This window comes from Hyalella azteca, unplaced genomic scaffold (genome assembly GCF_000764305.2).
Source record: "Hyalella azteca isolate HAZT.00-mixed unplaced genomic scaffold, Hazt_2.0.2 contig39, whole genome shotgun sequence".
In the NCBI taxonomy this organism is placed as follows: Eukaryota; Metazoa; Arthropoda; class Malacostraca; order Amphipoda; family Hyalellidae; genus Hyalella; species Hyalella azteca.
The window spans coordinates 1-22,011 of NW_025930401.1; the positions used below are offsets into that span (position 1 = coordinate 1).

Sequence of the window (22,011 nt, forward strand, 5' to 3'; positions counted from 1 at the left end):
CAATTTGCAGTCTTTACTTAACTTAGTATTTGTTAAGTGTTATTATCAATCATCTTTATTAACAAGATATTATAATAAATGCATTCTCTGATCCAGAATTGCTAGTGACTTATATATTTTACTTTAGTCTCTTCACTCTAAATCTATAAAGTCTAATAGTCTAGGTAGAAACTCTACTCAAACTACATTGCTCAATGCTCAATGCTCACCCAACAAAGGGGCTGTGAGGCTGTGAGCTGTGTGGACAGACCAGGACAGTGGAAGCTGCCAGCCAGAAGATGCCTCAAGTAAAATTCCAATAGAAATAATCAATTCCACAAAAACAGTTTGAGACCAAAGCTTTTTGAGAAGGTCTAACCAGCTAAACAGCTTTGTAATTTTTTGTGATTATAGAAGTCAGTGAACTATAATTGCTGAAAATTTCAATATTACTGACAATCAGTGACATTCATTCATTTCATTGCAGCTTAGCTCAACAGATAGCCAGATCATTTACCTTGCCGCTCATTGATAATTTGTCAATGAGCACATAGTGAAATTTTAACTGCATAGTATATTAGTAAAATTCTAGGATGGGAAGTACTTATGGCACTCTGCCTCTTTGTCGCATGCTCCAGCAAGGGGCAACTTGCGGCAGTCTAAACCCGTCACAACTTGCAAGGCTGGTCAAACCCAGCCCAGTCTAAACCCAGCCTGGTCTAAACCCAGCTTAGTCTCTCCCAGTGGAGTTTTGAAATTGATTTTAATGAAAAAAAATAAGATTTAACTGTAAAATTGCTTACTGACTTCTGTTGGTTGCAAATTGCCAATCAATGATGGAAAAAATGATGATGACTTACTTTCATCGGTTGTTGAGTCATCTTTCCAGGCCCAGGCCCCCTTCCCTGAGTTTTGTGCTTGGTTTCTCTTTCAAGCTTTGAGGTTCATGCCACCATTGGCAAAGAATGTTGATAGTATCACAATGAAAAATAGGCACAATGCCACAATCAGATCTATAATTCACAAGTGAATATCACAACAAAGGAGTTGAGAGCTTGTTGTCAGACCACAAACCATCACCAACTCTTTGACTTCTTGGAGCACAGGCTGCTGGCTGCAGCTAGCTCATCCGGTTGCCAAAGGTACTCTTCTTGACTTTCTCCATGTTAAAAATTAATTGCATTTTCAGATCTCCTATAATTAATTTCACACATATAGATGAACAGAAGTGCAAGTAATACAGTTCACAACCATTTCTTAAGATTTACGTTCATAGGGAATCACTTGATAATCTTTTGTTTTAGACAAGCTTTTTATCTCAGACAGTGCAATGCTAGCCTTCTCATTGGACACTGACAGACTGCTTCGAAATTTTGAGCAATTAGTGCTGGGCATGAAGCCGCATCCAATCAGAGCTGGGGATTCTCTCCTGCGGAGATTCAATCAACCACAGCCCGCAGTGGTTGACTGGAAATGGAATTTGTGGGGGAAGGTGTCGTGACCTGTGGCACTGAGCACTCCAGATTATGATAGAGCACTCCAATTTCCCAAAAGTTCATGTTCTTTCCTGTATACTATAGAATGCACTATGTTACTAAAAACCAAATAATACTGCTACTGCGATTTGCTATACTGGTCAAAACATACTAACATAGTGGATAAGGTGAAAGGAGAAAATTTTTTGTTGCCCTCTGTAAAGTTCATTTTTGAGTCCTATAGGTAGAGTAGACTAGTCACTGGGTGACTGGTAAGTATCTTGGATACCAGCATTACCATCAAACGGGATAATAAGGGACAGTTTTGAGTGTTTTTCATCAATTACTTCTTACCATGAAACATTTCATAAACAAGTTTAGGCTCATTTTATAGCTCTTTGCAAGGGTTATCAAATGGCATCTTCAAAAAAATTCTATATGCTAATAATGCTATTCGTAAGGTGCCAGATGCAAAATAAAACTGTCCCAAATTACCCCTGGGAACGGGGTAATCCGGGACACTTGAAATAAAACTTGAGTGTACTTGTCTATTACTAACAGTACTCTGAAGTCCTCCTCTTTCATTGTAGATGATGTAGATGTAAAATAAATGACATTTTCTGTGTTTTTCTGATCAGTCCACTTGATCCAATCAAATTACCATCAAACAGGGTAAAAAAGGACAGGGGGGGTAAATCAGGACTGTCATCCCACTAATCAGTCACTAAACTAATCAAAATATTGCAAAACTAAAATTAGTGGTATAGAGTTGAACATTTTTACTATCTATGTAGCTTAAAGCAAGTTAAGAAATCATACATTTACTACCTCTAAAAAATCCCTGGAAAAAAGTGTGGAAAGTGAGATTTTGGAAAAGTACCTCTGCTAAGGTCTGTAGCAAAAATATATTTGCTGTATTAAAAAATGTTACTTACATAAAAGTTGCATACAGGTGTTGGCTTTAAAACCTGATTGACAGAATTTGAGTATCTTGTTGATTAAAATATGCGTTTAAAAAATNTCATTTCTCAAAAAAATATGATGGTTGTCATTGAAATATTCTCCTTTTTTATTTAAGATATGTTTTTTACAATCTTTTTTGTTGTAGTGAATTCACTTGACCCAATTAAAATGGTGTGAAATTACAAGCCATCCTGTAAGCTTACAGATGCAGAAGAAATGCTATATGGCTGCTGATATGAAAGCTTGCAGTGGGCAAGGTCCTTGTAAATGCTCAATGGCATGTCCTTGGATACGGTAATATCACATCAATAATATGGTAATGTATGGAAATGGTAATATGATATCAATAAATGAAAAACAATTAAAAATTGCAAAAAATGCCATTTATTCTGCATCTACATCATCTAAAAAGGAAGAGGAGGACTTCAGAGTGCTGTTAGTTATGGATGATTACCCTTTGCATGCTTCAACGTTTTGAAATTAAGTTTTATTTCTAGAATCCCAGATTACCCAGTTCCTAGGGGTTGTTGATGATGTTCCCCAAGCCCCGGTCATGCCAGGAAGCCCATGCTGCGCAGGAAAGCTGCCACCCAAGCCAGCTCAGACCATAGCTGCATGACGGATGTTATGCCTGCCCAGAGCATGGGTGCTGCCAGCTCCGGGCACTCAGGCGCAGTGCTTGACGGTATGGGGGAGTGCATGGCATTGGAGGCATAGGTCCGAGTGAGTGTTATCCAGGCAGTGTTTGTAAGAGTTTAGTGAGAGATCGTGACCACAGCTGAGTCTGCTGAGGTGCACCCTATCTGCTCTGCTCAACTGCTGTTCCGTATGGCTGATGTCTGGTGGTGTGTTGTCAATAATGCTGTTGATTGGTAGATTTAAGAGTGCGTTTCAGGTTAGGTGTGTGTGTATGTGTTTAATGAAGTTGGCTGGGTCTGTGGGCCAGTATGGAAATAATTATTGTGAGATAGTACTTGTATAGAGTGTTGGGAATTTGTCTGGGTGTAGGGGGTAGGTACTGAAAGTGATGGCTGGGACTGAGGGGGTTGTGGAGTGCTGATGCAAGGAATTGGGCGCCTCTCATGTCTAGGTGTTCTTTCAGAGAGTGGACTTTGGTTTCTGCATGAATGTGACTGAATGGTGTGGTTTGGGTGCTGCCAAGTGCAATTCTGAGTGCTATGTTTTGTATGGTTTGTAGGTGTTTGTTAAGTGTGGGTGAAATTATGGGTGCCCAGGCTGGATTTGCATAGTCCAGCTCTGAGCCTATGTATTGTTTGTACACTAGTGTGAGGGTTTCCTTGTTCTGACCGTATGTTGTTCCTGTGAGGGCTCTGAGTGTGTTTAACTTAGGTATGCATTTTGTTTTTATGCTCTGTGTGTGTGGCCTGAAAGACATAGAAGTGTTGTAAGTGACACCTAGAATCTTGGTTTCATGTGTGTGTGGTATGGTGGTGTTGTTTAGAGTGACTGTGTCTCTGTGTTGACTAGTTCCCAGGGGTAATTAGGGATGCTTTTTTTTGCGCCTTGCACCTTACGAATAACATATGGAATTTTTTCAGAGATGCCGTACATTAGCCCTCGCAAAGAACTTTAAAATAAGCCCAAACTTGTAAATGAAATGTTCCATGGTAAGAAGTTATTAACAGAAAACGCTCAAACCATCCCTTATTATCCCGTTTGACGGTATGGTTTACAAAAGTCCATTGATATTGATTGCCAATGTGATGAACTAGATATCTGTTTATGCAACTAATTTATCATAAAAGTTGTATCTCCATATTGTCAGTCTATCTTACAAGTAAAATTCATTATCTGAAATCAGAATTTTCAAGCAAAATGTGAAAACTAACGTCACATGAATTCCCTTTCTACAACTTTGCAAAATAAAGTCTATCAGTGAAAATTTTTCCAGAAGCTACAGTAATCAGAGAAAATTATTGTAGACTTGAGTTACTTTGCTTCAAGTTTATTTGTTTATATTCAACAATAACAAGCATTAATTATAGAGTTTTATCAAATTTAATAAGAATTAAAGCACATATTAAGTCAAAAATGGACAAAAAAATGTTTCTAAAAATAATTGCTTTATGATTTATGGTGTGTGACGTTGCATGCCATACGTGTTGCTTGTGACATTACCTGCAGCTCCCACCTCCAACTCTTCAGTCACATTCAGGCCTGAGTTTTTGCCAGCATGTCTTCAATTTCCCAGATATTGTGAAAATGTTTTATTGTGAAATTGTGAATATATTTGATTATGATATTGAGAATATTTTCAATTGTGAAACATTGTAGATCTAAGGTCTTGCAATACACAGTTCTAACGTCACTAGCACTGGTGGCATGAGCTGTGAAGCTTGGAATATGAACAAAGGAGTCATGTGTTCTTGAGTTGAAATCATACCTGTAGCTGCACAACCTATGAAAGTAGGTTATTGTCATTATGTCAGTCATTGTATGATTTTGCTACCTATGGAAGGAAGCAAGATATTTTACTATTCAATTCCTAATTTTTTATTTCGTGGATTGCAATTTGTGTGCATTGTATTGTATTGCTCTGCCGACTCTGAGGAAATGTGACACGACTGTCCCGATTTACCCCGCCTGTCCCTTATTATCCTGTTTGACAGTATGACTAACTTTGTATAAACAAACCAATTTGCATGAGCTGTCACTCCTGTTTGACAGCTGAATATATGCTTAGGCAGAGGTCATGTGTACATTATTGTTGACTCATGCAGATATTGGTCTCCAGATTTTGATCCTTCACACAAAAAACATATAAGCTACTTCATTCTTGTGCAGATCAGTGCATGACAAGTTCTTGTTTACATAGCCCTTGAAGAAAATGTACTAGAAATAGAAGTCCATAGTGGTTGAAAACATTTCATCCATAATTTTATTCTAAATTCCTGTCACATGACAACTGCTCTATTGCTGGCCCAAGAATCTCCGACTCAATGATTAGTGTATGGAAATTGGCACCGTTTGCATGTGAAGGCACTGTTGAAGAATATTATATTTGAGTTTCAGCTTCATAAATCTGTGTGATTATAAGAATGTTGAAATTCAAAATCATTTGGCCAAAGTTCAAAATCATTTTTACACTCTAAATTTCTTCATATTAAAACTATTTAATAATGCCAGCAGATTAATGAATTAATTAATTGTTCCTTCTTGCAGTCACTGCCTGGGCATGAAATTTGCACTCCATACGGACCTAGAAATTCTCTAGCAAGCCATGGAGAAGCCATCATTTAGAGAATATCAAGCAGCCAAGCGTGCTGTCAAGGTAAGCATTTATTTGTCTCATTCAGGTGTTTTTTTAACATTCAAAAGTAAGTTCTAGATCAAGTTTATGCACCTAGCGGCTGAGGTGAGAAATTGTAGCAACAAATACATTTTATGTAATTTTCCTGAAGTTGTTGCTGATGTACACTCAATAATCATGTTTTTCACATTACCTTGACTTACCTACCGTTTTTTATGACAGCAGCAATGAATTATCACCACTTTGAAAGTAATACTCCTATCTAACCATTGGTTTCCAGGCATGGGAGCGAGAGTATCGCCTACAGAACAACGTGCGGCCTGATCGCCGAGCGCTGTCGGCCGCGTCATCAGAGGTGCAGGCAGCGTACAGCCTCTACTACAAACTCAGCAAAGCCTTCTCTTCCCGTGACCCTGACAGCAGCGCTCAAGACATCGATACTCGAGACCCTTCCACGGCTAACAATGATGCATCCGTCACTATCGAAAATTCTTCAACAAACGCAGTTGTTGCCTGTACCAAAGCATTCAATGCTAACTCGCCATTGACACGACAAGACACTCTGCCTGTAGATAACAATGGGAGCCTATCCTGCAATAGATATGGCAGCATCTCGGAGCAGGATCCTTGCTGCCTCAGTACTGCGACTGCTGTCACAGGAAGCAGATCGGGTCAAAGTAGCTTAACCCACCCAATTAAAAAATTGGGACACAATTCTCATGGCCTAGCTTCGATTCCCGCCACAAAAGCCATTGATGGAAAAGATAAATCATCTAACGGCAACCTGCCTGCATCTGATGAGAATTCACGCAAGTCCTCTACACCTTGTAGCTCTAATGGAACCAAGAGTCCCGATCAGGATGTAGATCAAACTGATTCAGGTGGAGAACTTACGACAAAACCAGAAGTATTTGGCAAATTTCTTAACAAGCCTAAAGAAGTTCCTGCAAAGATTGTTAATCGAGCTCCTCTTTCTGACCTGTACTCGAAGCTTGCTCAAAACATGCGTGACAGTATTCTTTCATCGCCTTCCATGCCATACGCTAAGTTATCCTTAAAGAGAAAACCTTCGAAGACTAAAAAGCTCGAAAATGATTTAAAAATAAACTATGATGAAGGTTCCGGTGTGGGTAAAATTGAATCATTAAATGACTCGAATGTTTCGTCTGTAAGAAAATCTGTTGTTAAAGACGTCTTGAAGAGACCTACAAGTCAGGAAAACGAGACTGGTGTGTCTTCGACTGAGAACTGTACGCTGTCTACGCTCTCTCAAAAGTCTGATAATGACGCTGAAAATTCTGGTCACTTATTCGAACCAAATGCATTCAAAATTACAGCGGCTCCAAAGCGAAACACAGCTTTTGCGGTTTGTTTACTACCGGGTGCAGCTGTTAGTTCAAGCCGTTTGAATGGTAAAATTAACTCAGCCTGGGTGAATAGATGTGTTGGATCTACAAATGAAGAAGAAAATGTAATTTATGACTTCAGTGAAGATATCACTCAAGTGTCAGTGCCAGATCATTTTTCAACATCATCAACGCCCGATAATAACAAAAATGAAACTCAGTCAGCTTCTGGTGAAAGATCCGCAAGTTTATCTCGTTTTTCAGCTAACGATAGCCAACATCGCTCGTTCTCGCCCTACGAAACAAATAAGTGCCATGAAGTTATGAACAAAAATGACGGCAAAATTGACGACCAGCCCGCACAATTATCAGTAAACCACGCCAGTGAACTCGATGTGGAAGTTGATGGTCTCACCAGTAGTTCCTCGCGTGCTATTCATGAACCTAACGAGTTGTCAGACGCATCTTCACCATTTGAGTTTCTTCCAGAAGCTTCCACCAACACTTCAGAAGAGCTGCCAAGCATTCCTGCTCGGGGATTAAAAAGGAAAGCGGCGGATTCGCTTGAAGAACTTGAAGAATCTGGAAAAATCGTATCAGTTTGGCCTGCCCCTAAGAAAAAACGACGCTCTCGTATTATCAAAAACAGCGTAGAAGAAATCACACGACATAAACTCACGATAAAAGCTCAAAGACTTAAGGTCGAATCTGTGGGTGGAAAATGTAGTAGCCCCACTACCGTTCGAGGGCGTCGTCGAAAAAAAGATAATACAGGAGAATCGCCGAGAATAATTTCTGACAGTGGAACGAATAGTGAGAGATTGGTGACCAGTTCCGTAGTTACTGAGAGGGTGTGCGACGAAGTTATTGACGTACCCAACGATGCTAGTGCAGCCGGTGATGGAGTGGTTCCAGAGTATGATGAACTAATAGAACTGGAGAAAACGAACACCTCAGTTCGCCGAAAGTTCCTTAAAAAAGAAGATAAGCTCACAGACAAAGTGAAACGAGGAACACTAAATGAAAATTTTGTCAGAATAGACCTCAAAAAGAAAACTTATGCTCGCGGAAAGAAGAATATGACAGGTGGCAAGTTCCGGAGGATGGAATGGAAACGTAAGCAAGGTTTGAAGAGCTCTAATGGCTCAGCGTCTTCAGGTGAAAGGAAGGCCAAGAATCTGACTTGCTACAAATGCGGCGACTTCGGTCATTGGGCCGCTCGCTGTCCTGGCAAGAGCACTAAAAGTGACTATACTGATGTATATGAGCGCGGCAATGTTGATTTCCTCACACTTCAACAAGCCGAAGAAATGGCCAGAGGCATAAAAACATCCCAAGCTAGCACAACTACTAAATTATTTTCACTCCCATCGTCGTCTGTCAGCCAAGCTTTTAGTGACTCGAAACAATGTAGTGACAAAAGTATTTCTCTCTTTGAGAAAGATACAAACTCTAAACCTCGTACAGAAAAGTCGATAAATGACACCGGATGCGAAGACAATAATTTAGATGAAGAAAATATAGAATTGGATGGAAGCGACGATGAAGATGCAACAATACTTGACTCGAAGGACGATCCATATGAGGAACTGGACGATTCCTTAAATGCTGATGATATGGATGACTTAGAAGCTATGGCCCTTAGCCAAGATGCATCACAAAGCACGTCTTCAGTCGGAAATTTGTCGCAAAATGAAAAATGTTTCAAGGCCCATCACCGGAAGATTGCCGAGCCTGTGTTGAGCAGCAGTGTTTCCGAGTGCCCTCGTGAAGTACGCGACACTCTACTGATGTTCGGTCACTCCAGTTTCCGTCCTGGCCAAGAGACTGCGATCCTGAGGATATTGCAAGGCAGGAGTACCTTGTTGGTGCTCTCCACTGGTTCTGGCAAGAGCCTGTGTTACCAATTGCCTGCTTATTTGTACGCTCAAAAGCAGACCTGTATTACTTTGTGTGTCTCGCCCTTAGTGTCACTGATGGAAGACCAGGTAACGGGCTTGCCTTCTTTCCTCCGAGCTGTATGCCTCCACACAAATCAGACTCCCCAGCAACGTACCAAGGCTCTCGAGGCGGTCAGAAGTGGTCAGGCTCACATCCTGCTAGTTTCTCCGGAGGCTGTGGTGTCGAGTGGCGCCGGTGGCGTCCTAGGGACCCTCATGAAAGACTTGCCACCCATTGCGTTTGCCTGTGTTGACGAAGCTCATTGCGTTTCACAATGGTCACACAACTTTCGTCCTTCGTACCTGAGAGTTTGTAGTGTGCTACGCGACCTGCTGGGAGTTCGCACTATTCTTGGTTTGACTGCAACAGCTCGATACGAAACAACACTGAGCATTGCACAACATTTGCAAGTTGAGGATATAGACGAGGGTGTGATTAGAGGGAGCAGCGTGCCTCCGAACCTGCTACTCTCGGTGTCGCGTGATGCCAACAGGAATGAAGCTCTGGTGCAGTTATTGCACGGTGACCGTTTCTCTACCTGCGAGTCGATCATCGTGTATTGCACTCGTCGCGACGAGTGCGAGCGCGTTGCGACTTTGCTGCGATCTCAACTCCTCACGGCTGATAGAATTGATGTTAAAGCTAACCTGAAGCGCAATCGAGGAGTATCTCTTGATGCTGAAGCATACCATGCTGGATTGTCAGCATCTAGGCGCAGAAATATCCAAAACAAATTCATGTCTGGAAAACTACGCATTGTGGTTGCCACCGTTGCATTTGGCATGGGAATCGATAAATCTGACGTTCGTGCTATTATCCACTATAATATGCCTAAGAACTTGGAAAGCTACGTGCAGGAGATCGGACGAGCTGGTCGTGACGGCCTACCTTCACAATGTCACTTGTTTTTGGATTCTTCTGACGGCAGAGACGTTCAAGAATTAAAACGTTTCATATTTGTCAACTCAGTGGATCGTATCACGGTGAGAAAACTCCTCGACAAGTTGTTCGTTCCGTGCATTTGCACTAAATTTCAAAATTTGGAGCCTATCGAATCTTCCTCTCAGAGAAACGACATGTCGTGCCCAAAGCATGAAGTTGCTCTTCCGGTGGCAGAATTGGTAGAATTTTTAGATTTACCAGAAGAAAATATTCTAACATTATTTTGTTACCTGGAATTACGAGAGGACAACTTGATTCAGCTGCTGCCGAGTGTGTATAGCTCGTGTACTGTAATATGCTACGGTGGAGCTGCTCAGCTCTGCTCTGCCAGCAAATTGTGTCCACCATTGGCCGTCGCGATAGCTAAAGATAACCAACGAGGAATTAGTCACCAGACGAGCAACACAATTTCGTTTCCAGTGGTGCAAATAGCCTCAGAAATGGGCTGGAATAGCGGGATAGTGAAGCGGGAACTCAAGGCTCTGGAGTGGACTTCATCCGCTGGTTCAGTGAGACCTTCCGGCGTTAAAGTGGAATTTTCCGATTTAGCTTTCCATTTGATGGTTAGAGGTAACCTGACAGATGATGATCGTGACCGTATACTAGATGAGCTTCATGCTCGAGCTACCCAGCAAGAAACCGACCAGTTGAAACAACTTCAGTACACGCACCAAACTCTTCGTGCGGCATCCCACGCATCCATATTGCTGTGCTGTGATCAGGTGGACGATAAGCGCTGCTCCAACCTGAAGGATGCCATCGGCCGCTACTTTGCGCCCAGCAGCTCAGAATTGGAGAAAGTTGTCCTCGAGAAGGAACCTGAGCTCACGACGAGTGTAGAGGGGACAGTGAGACAGGAAGTGAGGTCTCTGTTGAGCACACACACCGACCACACTTGGACCGCACGCGCCGTGGCCCGCGTCTTACACGGCATCCAGTCGCCCAACTTTCCCGCTAGCGTGTGGGGCCGCGTCAGGAGGATTTGGCGCTCTCAGATCAATGTTCCTTTCAAGCACATACTGACCATTGCACAGCAGGAAATTATCAAGTGGAGGCGGCTTTAGTAAATCTTGATACGTTATCGTTAAGAATAATTATTTCAAAATGTCACGCATGCTTGTGACATTAGATTATATTCATATTTTTAATACGTTGTATCAGCCGAAACGAACGATTTTGACCTGTCTTTTAACGGAAATTTTATGTTGCCACACCGACGTTTTCGAGGATGCTGCAGCTTTATGCGCCACTAAATCTATTCCTGTACACATAAATTAATTTGCAACGTGGATGAGAATATTTCAATTTATGTGATGCTTGCACCAATTGCTTGTAGCATGCGTTTTCTTTATTGTCTTCTCGATTCTGAGCTGGTATGTGTGGCTTGGTCTTAGATTTTTATGAAAGCTCTCCATTGTTTAAGGATGATATTATTCGCGCGCTTTTTGAAAAATCACTTTCAAATTAAACACGCGTGTATTAGGTTTTGACATAGAAGGGTGATTTATTTGTAATTTGAAAGTCTTTAGGCAGTTCAAATGGCGTTGTGTTGAGGGTATGCAAAATCCCCGTCAGCGCGTCAAAAATTTATATTTGGGGTTAGGTTTATGCCATATCTATAGTATTATATGATATGCTTGTTTTTTCCCTTGAAGAAGTCATTCGATTTATAACATATCGCTCCGCGTGCTTCGATTTTCATTCCTTTTTTGTCGTTGAAGTTGGTAATGCTATAACGCTACATGCCTGGCTCTGAAATATGACAGCGTTTCACCCTCTGCCTTTCTTCTCCGTTAGGTGAAGCGATCCGCATTTAAAGGATTAGTTGTCCTGAACCAGATCTCGTGTTGGGTTACTGGAAATATATGTAAATTTTAAATTGCTACATCTAAAATAAGATCATTTAGGCGATATTAGTTTCATTCGCTGTCAACGCTCTCAATGGAGTTCGTCTGTATTCATTCAATCAGAAAGCTTTACCTAAAACTCTTCAGTTCACTGCAGCTTCATATTTCGTATAGATGTAAGTAGTACAAAGCTGAATAAGTTATAAATTACTTTAAATCTAAATCATTATAAAATTGTGTCTTGATCTGAATCTTAATACCCAAATAGAATTCTAAAGAAATCCTTAATGATACAAACTTTCAAATAACGGGATTTTATTGTTATTAAATTACAGCACAAAGAAGAGTTCTAAATAACATTATTTCATAGTATACACGTCTATAAAATATAAATGCTACGCAACAAACTCACAGAAGTGACTAAACGCCTACGTTTAAGCCAAGAGGAACCTAGATTATCTTGCACAGTTCGCGGTATTTGTTTAGAAAAATAAGTACTCAGCAGCGATCGTCTCGAGATCATCTGATGGAGTTCTGTCGGGTGTTCCAATCTTCCTTCAAGGACAAGATTAATTCGACGAACTGAAATGGGTTCAGACGTAAGGACGAGCTTGCAGTTAGTCTAAGATTATCAAGAAGACGATTTATCAATAAATACTAGTTTCAACGTTCGCAGGTCACTTGACTGAATTGTGAAGCATTTACTTGCAAAGATCGGGTTTATTAAAATATATCTCATGACCATTGAACATGGTACTTTCTACCTCCATATGTCACGTGAATACCATAGCTCTTTTTTTATCGGTCTTTTCTACAATGGACAGAAATCCATATTCAAAACAATTAGAATCACTTTGTAAGCGTGCTTATATCTTAAGGTTTTTTAAAATATTGTTGATGAAGTATTTAAACACCGAACTCAATTTGAAAATCAGGTATCCAAACGTAAATGACCTTCGCAGTTATTCTCCTAAGACCGGAATAATGTTATTTTGATATCTTAGTGAATTAGCATTTATTGTAAAATAAACGAAATGTGGGCTGAACGGAAGGATTTATTTGCAGCCAAACCTGAAGCGTTTTCTTCAACATGTTGTAGATTAATATTTCGCGCGGATTAAAGCTTGGTATTCAAGAAATATTCCTTTCTCCAGCAAAAAAAAAAAACTCGAATGTCTACTGGCAACTAACTCGAAAACATGCATAAGGTTATCTTTTAATATATATATCTTCTAACTTGTGACCCACAACAGGGGATCTATCAATAAAGTACAAGCGCATAGTTTCGAGAGATGCCAAAACCTTGCAAAAAAAATTTAGGCAAAAAAATGTTGAGTATAATTAAGACTTTGGAACCAATTTTTCAGCATCTACAGATAATCAGCCACTTTCGGTAGTTCTTGTTAACAATTAAGATAATTGCCTAAAAGTTTCTAACGTAAGGCTTGGTTAGTAAACAATCAACCCCTTAATACGTAAAAACGTTGACTTCTAACTCAATCATGAGTGTGGTGTCAGGATTCACCAAAAACGTTTGTTTTCACCTAAACAGCTTTGCTTCGTAACGTAACATTGCCGAACGTGATTTGAATGTAGAATATGATCAAGAACGTCGTTCGTTATATGATAGTACTCCAGCCCCGAAATTATTACCAGTGCACACACAAGGCTACCTTCCTTAATTTTATACTAATCAGGGGCTAATCACAGACACGTGTCGAGTACAAAATGAATCTGCATACGTAAATAAAAGGACAAGACGCAGCTTCACTCGCGCCGGAGATTGTCAAGTCTAGCCTGAATGTCATCATCGCCGTCGTCCCCTACAGCAACTGCTGGTGCCTTGGACGGTCCCGTGGTGGAGGCAAGCGTGGCGCCCGTGGACGGTAGATCGCCCAGACCTTCAGTCATCTGTAGCCCCAGCTCGTCCAGAACCTGCGAAACGATCGCGTCGCTGGGGAGGGCAAAAGGGGCGTTATGAAAAACGAACAGTACAATGTCATAAAAAACCAGCTTGAGGTTAAAGCATAAAATCATGATTGGAACACGAAACTGAAAACTACAAAACCTAGAACTATGCTAAATGATAGTTTTTACTCCCTAAATAAAATAGAAATTCATGGTTTCTGGAAAACATTTTGATCAGTCAAAGGACGATCAAGGCAAAAATGCATCGCTTATTACCTACAACTTAATGCACAACTACTAACATTTAATTTTATACTACGTATTAATTTATACTTTTTATACTATATAATAATTATAAAAAAACAGTACCTATATTTAGTGAAAAAAAAAAAACGATACAATGTCATAAAAAAACCAGCGTGAGGTTAAAGCATAAAATCATGTTGAAACACGAAGCTGAAAACTACAAAACCTATAACCATGCTAAATGATACATTTTACTCCCTAAATAAAATAGAGATTCATGGTTACTGGAAAACTTTTTGATCAGTCAAAGGACGATCAAGGCAAAAAATGCATCGTTTATTATAACTTAATGCACAACTACTAACATTTAATTTTATACTATGTATTAATTTATAGGTACTTTTTATATGGTACTATATAATAATTATCAAGAAACAGTACCTATATTTAGTGAAAACAATTGCTTGCCTAGTAGGAAAGTAAGAAAATCTTTACCTGCAGGAGCATAATGACACAGAAAACCAATAAGTAACAGTTAACCGTAATCACAATATTATATAATCAAGGTAAATGTTTTGTAAGCATGCATACAAATGGAATTAAAAATTTTTTCTGAGATAAATGATTTGTTAACTAGGCCCAGACATTCCTCAAGATGTTAAACTGCAGAGAAATGCTCACTAACCTCTCGTCTTCATCATCTTCTCCTTCCATGGCATCATCAATGACATCGTTCATCATTTCTTCTTTCATATTCATGATCTCCGTCTGCTTCTCGAATTCTTGCATGATGTGTTGTATCTGAGGCAGCTGAAGTTGTCTGATGATCAAGCATAAATACAAATTACTTTTAACATTTCACTAATACATATAGAGTAAAATTTTAATTATCTAAGTTACAGTGCAGTAATAAAATGACAGCTCCATATATTCTTTTATTAGTTGAGGCATCAAAGAGTCTCATGTAGCAGCTCAGGCTGAGGGGAGGGTATACTCACTTGTTCATGTTCATCATGGCTTTTGTTACACCCTTCATAGCCTGTGCCATTGCATTCTGGCTCTTCAGAGTTGTGATCTTTAATGACACGGCCTGAATCTGTGCGCGCATCATGATGAACTTCTTAACGTAGCGTCGTGTTCGAACCAAGTCTTTTGCCATCACTTTAACTGCATCCTGTAATATGAGGCTTAGATTATAAGTTGCTATAATCTGGCAAAATCAAATTTATGACGAAAATAAATCGTAATACTTAGATAAGCAGGAACCAATATATATAAATAATATCTTGAAACCCCTTGTTCAGCTAGCCTATCGAAGTAATCATGAGGGGCTCTGCAATTTACAAATAATTGAATACTGTAACATATATTAGAACAAACTCATTAGCAAGAATATTTACATTATGATTTTTAATTTTATTCTAATTTCTTTCAAGAAAACCATAGGAAACCTTTTTCTATAAATGCAACATGCCAAAATTTGGCAGATTTTAAGCAAGAGAATGAACAATCTTTATTCTATTGATGGAATGAAAACTTTAATAGTTGGTGCCAATCATCTCAGTCAGGACTAATATTCTAATGAAGTTAGCAAACAGCCACAAAATTCACAATTACTTGAGTTACTTAATTTCATTACACAGTATTTTACAAGATTCAACTTGGCAAACTACATTTCAGTGATTTTCTAACCATTTGTCCCATTTTGGCCATCTTCTTGATGTCTGCGATAATTTTTTTCTCTTGCTGCTCCATCTTGGCACGTTCTCTGTCCAAATCTCTCATAGCTTTTGTTAAAGCTCTCTGATTTTTCCTTAACATTTCTTCTGGACTCATCTTGCGTCCAAATAAAAAATCCATCTTGAAGTATTTCTTAGACCTGAAACAAAATATGAAGTAAATAAATGAGAGGGTGAAAATTAAACACACATCCAATTTTAAAGACCCCTGTTGATAAAATTATTCTGCTGTGATAAAATTATTCTTTTTAAAGATAGAATTTTGTAGTAGTCAAGATAACATTAAATCACCAATCTGTAACTAAAAGCAATGTAATTATCAGATATTATCATCCATTTATAGCAATCAACCTATTGACTCTTAACTTGATATTGAAGTTAGTAAAAGTCTTTCCATTGGGTGGAATATCCATTTAAAAAATTTATGGAGCTGTCAAAATTATCGGTTAACATACTCATAAATGAGAGTGATATTAGGGAGGAATTGTCAGTTCAAGGTATGCTTGGATTGTCTCTTGCTGCTCTCTGAAGATACCATTAAATGGAGTAATAAGAGACTGGTGGAGTAAATTGGGACAGTCCTTATAGTAGCAAAACTCATTGGAATATTGCAAAACTAAAAATAGTGGTGTAAATATATCCCCAAAAATCTTTAAAAAATTATATTTTGGAAAAGTACTTATGCTTAAATCTGTAGTAAAAAATATTTGCAATATTTAANGATAGTATCTCTTAAATTATTCAAATTCCTAACTTGGGTCAGTCATTACAGTGTGGAATTGCAGAGGGGTAATATATTAACTGGTAAACATAGCAAATTGGAAAGCATGACCTAAAAATCTGGAAAGGCCAGCATACTTCCACTTTCAGTCCATCATCATCACTGACAAGGCTCTGCAAGATGCCACAGCTGTTTCATTGAAAAAACAGCGCTTGCATCATCACAGTAACAAGAATCCAATCAACGCTTGAACGCGTCCAATGTCATAGTCACATGAATCCAATCATTGCTGGAACGTGTGCAAAGTCACAGTCACAAGAATCCAATTAGCATCAGAACGTGTGCAACGTCACAGCCACTGGAATCCAATCAGCATTAGAAAGCTAGAATGGACTGCCCAAATGCACATATGTTACTGCACTGATGCTAATTTAATGCATAATGCTACACTTCTTATTTCAAGTGTGTAATAAAATAATGTAGTTATGTCACTATTGATGGAAATTGAAAAGAATAACATCTTCACTATGTACATTCACTCACAAATACATGAAAAAGTGGCCATGATTCAATCCACAAATACAAAACTGACCACTGATGCAATAAGCTGAGATGTGGAAACTCCTTCTGTTGCGATCAGGAATACCAACCAAATAAAAGATAATAACAAAGAAGGTAGCAGGGATACCAACTATCAATATACTGGTGTGAAAAAATAATATGAATTCTTCTATATTACAAATTTATCAGTAACTGACATTTAACAGAATGGTTTAATAACCTTTGTAAATGTTATACATGCAGAATCAATCATGTGCAACAGCCAAGTTGGCAGGACTCTAATGATGGTTAGTGTTTACTTGTTAGTTCTCGTTACGCAATCAGTGGGTGAGGTAATTACAGCGCATTAACTGCAGATGATAATTGATAATCCCAAACTTAGAGATTTGGGATTATCAAAAAGTGAGTGAAAACTTTACTTGATATATTGTGAACCTTCCAAAGTTTTAATGATGAAGAAATCACAAGGTTTACAGAATCTAAAGGTTTTGATTACGGTACAGCAATCCCTTGATTAACGCGGTTAATAAATCCCCAAGTTTTACCGTGTTAAGCAAAACCGCGCTAATCAAACTTAAGAATATATGGGAATAATTATAATGAATCCTCGAAAATAGCAAAGTTACATAATAATTTTTTTTCCACTAAAATTCATCATATTTTTTTATAAATAATAGGGTAAATAAATAAAAGAAAAGCAAATAAATTAACATTTATTTTTTACTGAAAAACGAATCCAATTTCAATTGCACAGTAGTATTAGATTTCTTTCTCTCCTGCATAATTGTGCAGTTAATTAGTCTTCAAAGTGATATTTTTACGTTCAAGCGTTCCCTTTATGTCCATAATTATGACGGTAATTTATCAAGGAAAATTATGTAGTTTGATAAAAATGAGCAGTAGATATGGCAGCGATCTTGACCAGTTGAAGGCTAACGAATAACTAGAGCACCGGCATGGCGCACTTACCGGCGAATGTTGCCAAACTCGACCATTTGAGTTATGAACGAGACAAGGCGCGGTTAAACCAACTCTGTAGTCAGCACGAGTGCCTACGGAGCGGGACCTTATTTAAAGAATTATTGAATGAAATTCATAAAGTAACAACATTTGGCGAATTTTTCCAAAAGTCGTAAAAAAAGTAACAACATAAGATCTAATAAGCAAAAAGTAACACTTTTGTTACGAACGTAACACCTCTGGCTAGAGGCGGGAAAATGATGCGTTGTGAAAAAAAGTCACGCTAATAAAAACTGGCACCGCGTAGATTAAGGGTAGGTTGCAAATTTTTTTTTCCGCGTTAATCAAAACCGCGGTATTCAAAACCTTGCTAATCAAGAGATTGCTGTACTCTATTCTAATCAGTCAACTGAGTGAAGTGTCATGTTGTGCATTGCCTTTTCTTTGAGAAGTTCCTCTGATTGCCAATAAGTTTATCCTCAATTTGAAAGCTGACGTAAAGAATAGGTGCAATAAATGTTTTTCTTTATTTAATTTGAAACCATTATGTTAAGAGTAAATAGTATTTCCTTCTGTAGATACCTCTTGCTTATCCATGACCATGAGTGACTAGTGAAGCGCACAATTAACAATCTTGGGACCTTCACTCAGTTCACTGTCACTGTGTTGCTTGACGTAACGTTCATGCTGATTGCCAACAATGCCGAGGCTGATTTATGACAGCCTACAAACCTATTTCTAGTTGCCTGGAACATTTTTTTTAAGGCAGAACACTTTTTAAGTGAACCAGTAACCACTAATTTTATAATTCCACCCTGTCAGTCAGATATCTGGTTTTAAGTCTAGTAGACCTAAATTGGAATTTTCTTACTGGTTTCTGAAATCTCGCGGCTCTAAAATGTCGAATTTTTAATACAATTGGAATCTTGCAGCCTGATTGTGCACTTTTGTTAACAATTAGACAGGAAGTAATTCATCTGCTGAAAATCTCACGGTTCTGGAAATAGCGGAAATGCTCTAGTTGCGGCCCTAAGGGTAGATGTTTTCCACACTTGAAGACAGTTGAAGTCTACCATCTACACTCTTGACTCTTCACTGTACACTATTTGGTAAAATTCCTACTTTTTCTCAAGGCAGTAACGCAGTATGACTCACAGTCACAGACTCACAGGCCACCGGCGGCGGTGGGTTATAGGTACCTGTAATCCTGTATCACCGGTAGGCGGTAGGAAATATTCTCTGACTATGACAGCCCAATAGCCGCACCTACCTGCACGAGAATGAAATTCATAAAGTAACAACATTTGGCGAATTTTTCCAAAAGTCGTAACAAAAGTAACAACATAAGATCTAATAAGCAAAAAGTAACACTTTTGTTACGAACGTAACACCTCTGGCTAGAGGCGGGAAAATGATGCGTTGTGAAAAAAAGTCACGCTAAGAAAAACTGGCACCGCGTAGATTAAGGGTAGGTTGCAAATTTTTTTTTCCGCGTTAATCAAAACCGCGGTATTCAAAACCTTGCTAATCAAGAGATTGCTGTACTCTATTCTAATCAGTCAACTGAGTGAAGTGTCATGTTGTGCATTGCCTTTTCTTTGAGAAGTTCCTCTGATTGCCAATAAGTTTATCCTCAATTTGAAAGCTGACGTAAAGAATAGGTGCAATAAATGTTTTTCTTTATTTAATTTGAAACCATTATGTTAAGAGTAAATAGTATTTCCTTCTGTAGATACCTCTTGCTTATCCATGACCATGAGTGACTAGTGAAGCGCACAATTAACAATCTTGGGACCTTCACTCAGTTCACTGTCACTGTGTTGCTTGACGTAACGTTCATGCTGATTGCCAACAATGCCGAGGCTGATTTATGACAGCCTACAAACCTATTTCTAGTTGCCTGGAACATTTTTTTTAAGGCAGAACACTTTTTAAGTGAACCAGTAACCACTAATTTTATAATTCCACCCTGTCAGTCAGATATCTGGTTTTAAGTCTAGTAGACCTAAATTGGAATTTTCTTACTGGTTTCTGAAATCTCGCGGCTCTAAAATGTCGAATTTTTAATACAATTGGAATCTTGCAGCCTGATTGTGCACTTTTGTTAACAATTAGACAGGAAGTAATTCATCTGCTGAAAATCTCACGGTTCTGGAAATAGCGGAAATGCTCTAGTTGCGGCCCTAAGGGTAGATGTTTTCCACACTTGAAGACAGTTGAAGTCTACCATCTACACTCTTGACTCTTCACTGTACACTATTTGGTAAAATTCCTACTTTTTCTCAAGGCAGTAACGCAGTATGACTCACAGTCACAGACTCACAGGCCACCGGTGGGTTATAGGTACCTGTAATCCTGTATCACCGGTAGGCGGTAGGAAATATTCTCTGACTATGACAGCCCAATAGCCGCACCTACCTGCACGGCTGCACCTAATGTGTTAACTGTTAACCAGATAGTAATGAGTTCATAAAGATCTGCTCTAAGTTGTTTAAAATTTGTCACAATCATGCAATGTCACAGTCACATAGATTAGGCCTATATGATAGATAGTATCAAACCACACATTAGGTATTTACAATCAGCTCTTTTTTCAATTTCCTTTTTTACTCAAAATTCAAGCCAATATCTTATCATATGTTTGAATTTGATAATGCTGGTAAGATAGTGGTATCCATGATACTTTGCTGGTCTACCTAGGTACTTATACTGGCTACTGGTAATATAGGCTACACTTGGTACACTATACATATACTGATATACAGGTAGGTATACTAATACTTATAGGACTCAAGAGTCAAAAACAACCTTGAGGAGGTGAGGACTTGAGGTCGACGATGAGTCTAAACTCTAAAGAAAGTCTGCTTTGACACACCCACAGACCACAGTCCACACCAATGACACCATGCATGGATGATGGTATCTTCTTCAATTAGCTATTTTCAAAATTATTGAGGCTAGCCTAATATCATCAATAGAAAAATAAACAAGTAGAATCTTTTACTCACGTTTATTAGACACGTACGGTTATTTTTTCTTTATTTTATTACACTGCTGTGAGCTGTCTACGCACTGCGCAGGGCGCAGTCACCTTAGTAAGTTAGTTGTTCCACTAGACTAGGTATAGGTATATTCTCATTTCAAGTCAGTGGCAGTGACTCAACGTGCAACAGCTCTTGATAAATTGTAACCCTCACGAGCCGCCGTCACAAGATCGAAACTTTTAGAGATCGAGTAGCACTTCTAGTTATCGTACTTGTACTGTCAATAGCAAAATATTTTATGTATTAACAGCTAATAAACGGGATGAATTGCACTTTTGTTTACCATGTTGAGCTAATAATATGCGCATAAAGTAAGCGTTCTGCTTGAATTTAACATGCAGCTGCCGAGACCTCTGTTGACTAGTGTTGAGTAGCATTTAAATTAAAAGCAATTGCATCGTTCCCAGTTTTTAGCGCATTTTCTCATTTATGAAAAAAATGCACTATTGGGCTTGCCATGTCCGTCTGTCTGTCAGTCCGTGACTTCACGTTTTCGTCGACGAGAAAACGCGCTCTCTGTCACTCACTGCAGTGAGTACCGAGTTATATTTTAATGTTAGTTTTTTGGCCGCATGGTTTACTAGTGCTTCAGCTGTTCAGCTCTGGATGACACTAATAAACATTTCATACGTTGCAAACTGTCTCAATTATAGGAAATTACTCAAATCGTTCATTGCTTAACGCCCAATCTCATCAGACTTCTACGAGAATAGACGCATGACTTCTCTTACCGCCAGAGGTCCACGTGCACCACAGGCTGGGATACGCTTTTGTATATCATATAAAAACATCATGATTCAAAAAGATTTTCTCATAATACTTTCATTTTTTTATACATTCACTGTTGTGACATAATTCAACTTCAGGTACATTAATAATTATTGTAGCTGCGATAGACATAATCATCAGAGGACGTAGATGTTGAAATTCACCTTTCATATAAATGCATTAAAATTGAATATCTCATCGTAAAAAAAAAACAAGTAAATAACAAAATTGCGAGCTTCAATAAATTAAGAGAATATACAGACACAGAATAAACCAGTTAAAACATGAATACGTCTCAAA

The 22,011-nt window shown here is 38.8% G+C and overlaps 2 protein-coding genes across 7 annotated transcripts; one reads left to right on the forward strand and one right to left on the reverse strand.

The window, feature by feature from the left end:
* Positions 1-877: 877 nt before the first annotated feature.
* LOC108665100 lies at positions 878-12,244 on the forward strand. 5 transcript variants are annotated; one of them, XM_047885576.1, is made up of 3 exons: positions 878-1,121; positions 5,601-5,709; positions 5,969-12,244. In XM_047885576.1, exons 2-3 carry the CDS (start codon positions 5,659-5,661, stop codon positions 10,979-10,981), a joined length of 5,064 nt encoding a protein of 1,687 aa, XP_047741532.1. In that variant the 5' UTR covers positions 878-1,121; positions 5,601-5,658; the 3' UTR covers positions 10,982-12,244. The 5 variants fall into 5 exon arrangements, with proteins under 5 accessions (XP_047741532.1, XP_018007311.1, XP_047741548.1 ...); XM_018151822.2 differs by lacking the exon at positions 878-1,121 and adding an exon at positions 1,454-1,471; XM_047885592.1 differs by lacking the exon at positions 878-1,121 and adding an exon at positions 2,855-3,102.
* Positions 12,245-12,801: 557 nt separating this feature from the next.
* On the reverse strand, positions 12,802-21,181 carry LOC108665101 (charged multivesicular body protein 2a). 2 transcript variants are annotated; one of them, XM_018151824.2, is made up of 5 exons: positions 20,991-21,181; positions 15,611-15,797; positions 14,917-15,092; positions 14,604-14,738; positions 12,802-13,718 (listed from the first exon to the last, which is right to left on the reverse strand). In XM_018151824.2, exons 2-5 carry the CDS (start codon positions 15,776-15,778, stop codon positions 13,532-13,534), a joined length of 666 nt encoding a protein of 221 aa, XP_018007313.1. In that variant the 5' UTR covers positions 15,779-15,797; positions 20,991-21,181; the 3' UTR covers positions 12,802-13,531. The 2 variants fall into 2 exon arrangements, with proteins under 2 accessions (XP_018007313.1, XP_018007312.1); XM_018151823.2 differs by having other exon boundaries at positions 20,908-21,180.
* Positions 21,182-22,011: the final 830 nt, after the last annotated feature.